The sequence below is a fragment of the Mus pahari genome, chromosome 9, assembly GCF_900095145.1.
Source record: "Mus pahari chromosome 9, PAHARI_EIJ_v1.1, whole genome shotgun sequence".
Lineage (NCBI taxonomy): Eukaryota > Metazoa > Chordata > Mammalia > Rodentia > Muridae > Mus > Mus pahari.
The window spans coordinates 86,137,805-86,147,507 of record NC_034598.1 but is presented as its reverse complement, the minus strand read 5'-3'; the positions used below and the strand labels follow the sequence as shown (position 1 = coordinate 86,147,507).

At 43.3% G+C, this 9,703-nt stretch overlaps 1 protein-coding gene and 1 pseudogene across 1 annotated transcript in view; one reads left to right on the top strand and one right to left on the bottom strand.

Annotated features, from left to right (window-relative positions):
* Nucleotides 1-1,786: 1,786 nt before the first annotated feature.
* LOC110326130 lies at nt 1,787-2,693 on the bottom strand (annotated as a pseudogene).
* Nucleotides 2,694-2,947: 254 nt separating this feature from the next.
* Nucleotides 2,948-9,703, top strand: part of Arl1 (ADP ribosylation factor like GTPase 1) — a 12,952-nt gene continuing 6,196 nt past the window's right edge. The window contains exons 1-4 of the mRNA XM_021205802.1: nt 2,948-3,140; nt 4,733-4,870; nt 7,130-7,211; nt 8,888-8,999. Coding sequence (XP_021061461.1) covers nt 3,137-3,140; nt 4,733-4,870; nt 7,130-7,211; nt 8,888-8,999 — 336 coding nt within the window. The 5' untranslated portion in view covers nt 2,948-3,136. The remainder of the gene's footprint in view (nt 3,141-4,732; nt 4,871-7,129; nt 7,212-8,887; nt 9,000-9,703) is intronic.

The following is a 9,703-nucleotide window of genomic DNA, read 5'->3' as shown; positions in this document are numbered from 1 at the left end:
AACAGGAGTTACTAGCATTTGCCCCATGACATAAAAATGCCCAGAGTGAAGACAGCCAGAATTTAGCCTCGGGAGGCTGATCAGTGAACAAATGCTGCACTCCTGGGTTCTTCAGTCTTGTGTTGCTTTCTGGGTTCTTTCCCCAGTTGGTTTCTGCCGGATGACTAAGTCTGACTCAACGATTGTGTCTGCTGTTATTTCTTTTACACGGAAGCCTCAACCTAAGGAGACACTGATCAGGAACTCTAGTTTGTTGCCTCGGTTAGGATTCTTTTTTTTTTTTCTTTTGTTTTTCTTCTTCTTTTTGTCTCGGTTAGGATTCTTGATGACTTCTGCTGGATGTTTAAAAGTTCTGGATTTGATACTGCCTTTTGTCTGCTCTCTCAATTGGGCTACCCCAGTTGTCTGCCGGATGTAATGAACACCTGAACTGATGATGTTTTATTATTTGTTGCTTCTGTCTCCTATTGGCTATTTAATGTCTTACTTTTGCTTATTGTATGCTTAATAAACTCAGTAGTGGCTCATTCTAGAGAAAGATCACTCTCCAGACCTTACGGGTGTTTAGGTAGAAATTCACTTTCTCAAATGACTTTTCCTTGCAAGGAGTGTTTCTGGGAATTCAGGCTTTGGGTGAAGATGAAAGTGTTGAATTAATTCAACATCTCTGTAGTAAAATTAAGTAAAAAACAAAACAGAGACTCTTGGTATGAATGTAAACTATGATAGCCATTACAGAAAACCATATGGAGGTTCCTCAAAAAGAAAAATAAATACTGTAGCATCTACTTTGTGGTATTTAAGATAATGAAATCAGTATGTCAGTGTGCAATGTACACCTATGTTTACTGCAGTATGAATCATGACTGTCGCTATAGAAAATCAGTGGGGGCTAAAGAGGTGGCTCATCAGCTAATGACTATTCTTGCAGAAGACCCTGACTTGGATTGCAGTACCCACAGCAGGTGGTTCACAATTGTCTATAACTCCAGCTCTGGACAAGCTCCAGATGTTGCTGGCTTTTCAGAGCAGCGGTCCTCATGTGTACATACTTACATGCATGCCATGGGCACATACATACTCAAAAATTATAAAAATAAATCTACATAAGAAGGTATAAAATCAACCTGAATAAGCTTATTAATGTGGAAAATATGATGTGAATGTACAAAGGCACATGCTTAACAAAAACTAGTCAGCCTTGAAAAGGAAATAATTTCATTTATAAAATGAATGTAGAAGTCATTCTGCTAAATGAAATAAGCTTAATACAAAAATCACACATTTCTACCTATGAGGGCATTGGGAGATTTAATTCATAGGTGGAATCTATGGTGAAAATTCCGAAGCAGAGAGCGCAATGGCGACTGTCGGGGGATGGAGCAGGGATGCAGGTACATTGGTAAAATGGTACAGATTCTTTTGCAACAGGATGAACAAATTCCTTATAAGTATAGTCGCAGCATGATAACTATATTTAATAACAATACACTGCCTATTTGAAAATTGCCAAATAGATCTTCAGTGTGCTTAACCTACAGGAAAAGGGAATATATGAGGGTTTGTCTATGTTCACGGTAATTATTTCTCTCTCATGCATATGTATGTGTATATATATATCACTGTGCAACATGCATATAATATTTTGTCAATTAAACCCTAATAATGCTATACTAAATCTTAGGCAGTCGGTAAACTTCCAAAAAGATGAGCATTCTCATTATAAACAAGAACATAATAATGCAAAGTTTACATTTGGAAGAAAAACCTCCTAAAAAAGTGCTATTATTATTTCCGGCGAAAACTCAAGAGCTTGAGATAATTGTACTTTTCTGTTTTGAGAAACTTAAAAGAAAATAAGCCAATTTTGTCGTTCATTTCTTGCATTTGAAGTACTCTTCAATGACATCTTTAGCCTGAGATTCTTGGCCAAAGTCCTTAACCACCACACAGCTGCAACCTATCACTTTCCGAGGTTTCCCCTTTCGATCAATTTTGCAGAGGCCTACCCATTCCCCCAGTTTCTTGTTGTCATCAACCTTAATTAGGTTGATTTGGTGCTCAGCACAGAGGGTTTCCACCAACTTGATGTACATAGGTTTATCACAATTGGATGCAAGCACACAGAGATAGGCTTGGCGCTTGCCTAAGGCTTTGGCAGCTTCGTGAATTCCTCGTGCCAGGCCATCGTGGACCAGGGCGGTCTTGAGCACCTCTTGCAAAGCAGTATTGACGTCCATGAGAACTCCAGCAGCAGTACCTTCCTTGGCCGTGGCGTGGGTTACATGTGGATCCGACCTGGAGCGCGCCTCGAGCCTCTCTGAGTGGCTGCGCAGAAGCAAGACGCGTTTCTAAGAATTTTAAGAAAACACCAAACCCTTTCACTATCGAAAACTTCCTAACTTAAAACTCAAGTTGCAGGAAGGCAACAAGTTCCCAGTTCTGCGGAGGCGGAAGGGTGGTCGGTCAGATGGCCACCCAGAGAACAAAAATTCGACACCTCGGGTACGAGGGTGCCCCGTGTTGGTGGCATGCAGTGACTGCGGGTGAGCTTTCTCGTTATTATTACGTAACCCTGGCTCCTCCTGCGGGAATGCATTTAGAGGAAAGTGAACCGCCTCCGCAGACTGCTCCAGGATCTGCAACCACCGGGACGCTGCAACCGGCGCCAGCGTACCGTGCCTTCGCTTCATCGAGCTCTTATTTTGCGTTGGCCGATTCGCCACTATATGATATCAGACTTTAACACGAAAAAGTCCCATTTTAATATTTGAGAAGGCCTTATTGTCCAGAAAAGTGGGATCAGGAAACACTTTTGGTCTTTAATTTTTTTTTAATGTTATAATTGTGGCGTTCATTTCGGCTACACTCAGAGCGCCTGGGAGTTGCATCGAAAGCGCCGACGCGGACGCCCAGACCTCCGTGCCCGGCGCGCAGTCGCAGTGGCCTTTCGCCCCGGCTCCCGCCCCCGCTGGGTGGACGACGTGGAAGTTGCTGGCCGACCTGGCTTGGAGGAGTCTGCTTCGGAACCCGAGTCCCGGAGCAGCGGAGGTGGCGGCGCCCAGGCTCAACTAGGAGTCGCTGCCGAGTCCCGGCCTGTCTCGGAGGATCGGCGAGGGCGCGGCGGCGGTTCATCATGGGTGAGGAGCGTGGGAAGGGCGTCAGGCGGCCGAGGGGACCGGCCGGGCCGCGGGCAGCTCTTCGCTACCTTGGCTCTTCACCTGCGGGGAGATTTCCACCTCCGGGCTCGGTCCCTTGCACCCGCGGGGTCCGGAATGATCCCAGCCCGGCCTTTCCCCCTCATCCTGCATCCCCCATCTCGGTTGGGTAGGCGGAACGGGGCGTCGGGTGCCTGGCAGCCAGGCAGCTGCAGGTTCACCGAGGTGTCTGACCCTTCGTGGAAGCTTGGTGGCTTCGGTGTGGGTGTTGGGACTGCGTCACTTTTGAGAAACCCGAGGACGGGTGTTGTTTGTTGCTCCTTGGCGCTGCTCCTGTCCGCTCGCCCGCCTTGGCTAGCTGTCCGTGGAGATGGTGGATGGAGTTAGGTGGATTGTGAAGTGGGAGAGTCCGGCGGGACAGGGAGTGAGATGTTAATGTCGCTTCGTAGATTCGCTCTTCTCCAGGCGAGGGAACTACGGTAGACGTCCGAGCGCACCCGACGGTGGTGATGCTCCGGTACAGCTGGAGCTTCTAGGAGTTGCAGAATCTTCGTTTTCTGTCAGTACTTAACTCAGTTTTCTCAGAAGCGTGTGGATCCGGAGCATTATAGTTCCGTTCGGTTTTCTGTAACCCTTCGGCGTTGCTTTTCCGCCTCTGGACGTCTAAACGGGCGAAAGGACTTTGTCAGGACACACCCATTCTTTCTGTATACAGCTTGCTCCGTGTTTGTTTTTCTAGAGTGGGCAGCTTTAATTCTGCCATTCCCCTCAAATAGCAAAGTAATATCTCTTCCTTCTTCCTCTCTCCTCTGCTTTCCTTTCCGTGAGCGTGTGCGTTTGTATGCCTACAAGCGAGCGCTGTTGGAAGTCAGCCTTGAGTATGCTAGGCAACGCCCTTCTGCTGAGCTGTATAGCTTCAGCCCTTTTAAAACTTTGAGATAGGATCTCACTAAGTTGTCTACTCTTGAACGCAACTCATGCTGCAGCCAAAGATGGCCTCAGACTCACTGCTATTGCTTTAGCCTCCTATTGGAGCACTAGCCAAAGGCCTTGCCTTTTATTTGTAAAATTGTGTGTGTGTGTGTCCGTATATATTGCATGTTGAGCATATTCTAAATATCCCCCACGTTTCCGTTTTCTCACTTTCTATTGTGACCTCCCCCCCCCCCCACTTTAGTGACTTTTGAAGGCAAAGTATTTGTGCCACAAATGCTTTTACATCTCAGGGTGCCTTGGGCACATAAAGGTTCCTGGAGATATTTCATAAAGTGGCGAATGTCATTTTTCTGTCTAAAATAAGAGTTTCTAATGCGCCCAGGAAACAGAGGCAGGGGATCTCTATATGAGTTTGAGGCCAGCCTGGTCTAAACCGAGCACCTCGTAGTGCTGCTTTTCCCCTGCCTGGCAATGTGGTATCTATGGGTAAGGAGGAGACTGCACTAAGTTACCGTGTCCTTATTCTATTGATGAGAAAATGAACTGGACTCCTGAGGGGCAGTGTCTACATGTCTGATGATGTGTTCTGCCTGCCTGACATTTCTCAGAAATACATTTTTGTTTTTATTATCTTGTAGGTGGCTTTTTCTCAAGTATTTTTTCCAGTCTCTTTGGAACCAGAGAAATGAGGATTTTAATTTTGGGATTAGATGGTGCTGGAAAAACGACAATTTTGTACAGATTACAGGTTGGAGAAGTTGTTACTACTATTCCAAGTAAGTATTTGTTTGATAAGACTTTTCATATTTCCATCTAATACAGCTTTCTGAATAAATGAGTCATACGATGGGGGTTTGTAAACTTCCACTATGGAAATGATGCTGACAATGTTTTAAAAACAAAAGCAAAAACAAACAAACAAACAAAAACCTAAGAAGCATTTAGGTGCAGTTTAAGGTTCCCTGTCTAGGTACACAAACAGGCTTCTCTGTTTGAATCCCTAAATCTTTACTGCTTAATGAAGATACTATCTATCTTCATTAAGTACTTTGCTAACTTGTATATTGATGTATGTAGATGTTAAATCGGTATTGTTGCACCCAAAGCACCTTTTTCTACATATTTATTGCTTGAATCACAGTGTAGATTCTTCTAAGTAATTCTGTAGATCACTTTTAAAACTGAGAATTGTAGGGCTGGTGAGATGGCTCAGTGGGTAAGAGCACCCGACTGCTCTTCCGAAGGTCCGGAGTTCAAATCCTAGCAACCACATGGTGGCTCACAACCATCTGTAACAAGATCTGACTCCCTCTTCTGGAGTGTCTGAAGACAGCTACAGTGTACTTACATTAAATAAATAAATCTTTAAAAAACAAACAACAACAACAACAAAAAAAAACTGGGAATTGTAGAAGCAGAGCATTAATATGACCTGGTACCTGAAAACCAAGGAGAAGAACCACTTGAACCGTAATTTTAACTCTGCTCGTGGCCTTGTTATTCTTGCTGTCTTAGAAAGTTATTTGCAGATAGCCCTTCCTAGTTTATTATTTGGGGGTGGATACTCTTGGTCCAACCTTTTCATTTGTTGAGCTAAATTTAGAGAGATAAGATTAATACATTTTAATTAAGTTGAAGAATCTGTAGAATTTGCTCAAGATTTTAAATTGTGTGCTTTGAATTATTCTGTTAGATATTCCCATTATGTCACTATTAAACTTTCCAGGTCTTTTCTCTTTTCCTTTTAAAAAGGAATGTTTGGATTTTGTAGCATCTGTTATTCCCTTTGCAGCTTTGTGCCTGTTTCATTTCCTTTGATTCTTACTTTTGAGACTCCCCTCTCCACATGGGCAGTTTTTGGTGGCCTCTGCAGTGCACAGTGCTACACGGTGTGTGGACTGCAGTGTGGGCAGTTTGCACATAAACAGTTTTTGACGGTGGTGGACATAGACCTGCACATGCCTAGTTCTGAGGAAGACAGGAACTTGCTTTTTAGTTTGCTACATTTGCCATGGTTTTATTTTTCAGATGTAATGTGCATACTTACCTGCCAAATACATCATCTACCAACACATCATTAAAGATAGGAAACAAAAATCAGTGGTAATCGTAAGTCAGTTTCACTCTGACTTTGTTTGTCTCTTTTCTGAGACAGGGTTTCTCTGTGTAGCCCTGGATGCCCTGGAACTCATTCTGTAGACCAGGCTGGCCTGCCTCTGCCTCCTAAGTCCTGGGATTAAAGGCCTGACCTGACTTTTTCTTTTCTTTTTTTTTTTCCTAAGCTTAGGAAATGAGAGCAAACTTTGTACATGTCCACCCAAGTGTTTTCAGCATTACTTTCTCCCTCATTTAGATTTTCTTTGAAAATAGTTTCTGATTTTAGCTGTGTGGTGTCGAGGCACACCTAAGAAGGATGGCAGACAAAAGGGATGAGATATTGACTCTCGAGCTATGACCTTGTTATGAGTGAGTTCTTGGGATGCCTGTAGAGGGTCTGTACGGCTGCAGCCTGCAGAGAGCATGGCTTTATTGAATCTAGAGCCTAGTTTTCTATATTGATTTTCATTACTCATGTCTGCCAGAGCGTCAGCTTTTGAATCTATAACTGTACAAGACTTTCTGAACACTTATATACCAGTGCTCAGGGTAGTTTAATAGACTTCTGGGGCTGGGAAAATTGCTTAGTAGGTAGCAACTACCTACTACATGGATGTGGGATCCTAATTGTGAATGCACAGTTATGATTCCAGCAGTGGGGAGGCAGGCTGGCAGAGCAGATGTCTGGGACTCGATAGCCAGCTGGCCAGCCAGAGAGAAGGAGAGGGAGAGAGGAAAAGAGGGAGGGAGGGAGGGAGGGAGGGAGAGGGAGGGAGGAGAGAGAGGGAGGGGGAAGGATATTGTCTTAAGTGTTATATTAATCCAGCCCATAATGTGATTAGATATTACAAGCAGTTGCTAAAACTCAGTGAAGTTGGACACTTTGTAAAGGTAGAGTATATTAGTTTACGTATCTGTTGATTTGATTTCTCTTTCAGCTATTGGATTTAATGTGGAGACAGTGACATACAAAAATCTCAAATTCCAAGTTTGGGACTTAGGAGGACAGACAAGTATCAGGTATGGTATAAACACCAGATCATTTGGTGGTATTTAACATTAATGGCTCTTTTTTTTTTTTCGAGACAGGGTTTCTCTGTATAGCCCTGGCTGTCCTGGAACTCACTTTGTAGACCAGGCTGGCCTCGAACTCAGAAATCCGCCTGCCTCTGCCTCCCGAGTACTGGGATTAAAGGCGTGCGCCACCACACCCGGCTTTTTTTTTTGGTTTTTCGAGACAGGGTTTCTCTGTGTAGTCCTGGCTGTCCTGGAACTCACTCTATAGACCAGGCTGGCCCCGAACTCAGAAATCCGCCTGATTAATGGCTCTTCTTAACGCTGACAGCACTAAACCAAAATATATCTCCTGTTGGAAATTAGATAGGCGTCGTATTGTTTAAAATATGGTAGGATTCGAACCTCCGTACCTTCCTTAGAACATCAGCGGTTAAAATCTAAGGGGCTCAGTGTCTCAGATAGCCACTTAAATGAAAGTTCTTTCATGAGAACCCAGAAGTTTCAAAAACTGGCCCCTTGTTTGGGTTTTGTCATTGTCCCCTCTGAGAGACCGTTTGGCATTCATGTAAGTCCATGCAGGCTGATAGAAGTGCAGGAACCTCCTGAAATCTAGTACTTGGCAAATGTCAGTGACTAGGGACCAGCTTAGAGTAGTAATAAAGTTGCTGTTAAAAATACTGGTGCACATCTTTAATCCCAGCACTGGGAGGCAGAGGCAGGAGGAACTCTGAGTTAGAGGCCAGCCTGGTCTACATATCTAGTTCCAGGTCAGCCAGGGTGAGACTTTCATAGAAGACAAAAGAGAGGGAGAGAGATGGAGAGGGAGAAGGGGGGAGGGGAAAGAGAGAGGGAGAGGGGAGGAGATTGATTAGTAATACAGTCAACTAAATATTCTGTTGTTCAGTGACTCATTTTGTTTAGTAAGTTACCTTTGAGATGATATTATTATTATTATTATTATTATTATTATTATTATTATTATTTTGAGAAAGGATCTCTCTGTTATCCTGGAACTTGCTCTGTAGATCAGGCTGGCCTTGAAGTTTACAGAGGTCAGCTTGCCTCTGCCTTCCAAGTGCTGGAATTATTGGTGCTCCACCACCCGATTTGAGATTACTTCTAATTGTATACAATTCTACTCCTAGTTGTCATTAGTGATTAAGGACATAAAAAGTCACATTAAAATTTCCAGGCAGCGGTGACATGTGCCTTAAGTTTCATCACTTGAGAGGCAGATGCGGGAGGATCTGTGAGTTTGAGGCCAGTCTGGTTGATTGAATTCCAGGACAACCAGAGGTATACAGAGAAACTTTGTCTCTGGAAGCAGAACAAAATAAAAAAAAAAAGGATTCCTGGTTAAAGACTGGTAAATTATAGTGATCAGGTCTATGGGTAACTTTCCTATCAGTGTATTTAGTAGTTTTTGAAAATTATATTTGTATCTTCTTATCCTGAAGTTCAAAGCTTGAAACTTTAGATTTATGCCTGTAATTTAATATTTATTACTTTTCTATCAACCCAGTCATACTGAGAGTGATGCCAGAGGTAATTCTATCAGAAACAGTAAATCTAGCAGGGCTGGCAAGTAACCCCAACTCCCATCATTGACCAAGTCCAGCAACCAAAACGACATGTCAGGTGTTTTGCAAGAGATAACATGTTTTTGAATTTTTTTTTAGGCCATACTGGAGATGTTATTATTCAAACACAGATGCAGTCATCTATGTGGTTGACAGTTGTGACAGAGACCGAATTGGCATTTCCAAGTCCGAGTTGGTTGCCATGTTGGAGGTAAGCAGACAGTTAAGTGTGGAGGGACTAGAGGGTCACTTACATTTGCTTACCTTTTCTTGTGTATATTATCATGTACAATAATAATTAAAAACATTCAAGGGTATTTTCTTCCATTCTTTTCCTTTTTTAAAGATACATTTCTTGTGGTCTGGAGCCATGGTTTAGTGGGTCAGAGTACTGGTTGCTCTCTCAGAGTACCTGAGTTCAATTCCCGGCACCTGTATGGCAGCTGGCAGTGTGCAGGTGACAACTGAACCGTCTGTTACTTGAGTTCCAGTGGATCCGAAGACATACATGATGCATATAACATCCTTATAAAAATGTAAATATTAAAATGCACACAGATACACAGAGATGTATTTCTTTATTTGTATATTTGTTTTGTCTGCATTATGTGTATGTACCATGTACATGCATGGTATCTGTGGAGGTCAGAAGAGAGTATCAGATCCACTGGGAGTGAAGGCAGAAATGATTGTGAGCCGTTGTGCTAGGAATGAACTAGGTACTAGGAATTGGACCTGGGTCCTCTGCAGGAGCAACAAGTACTTTTTTTTTTTAAATTTTTAATTTTTTAATTTTTTTGGTTTTTCGAGTTAGGGATTCTCTGTTTAGCCCTGGCTGTCCTGGAACTCACTCTGTAGACCAGGCTGGCCTCGAACTCAGAAATCTGCCTGCCTCTGCCTCCCGAGTGCTGGGAT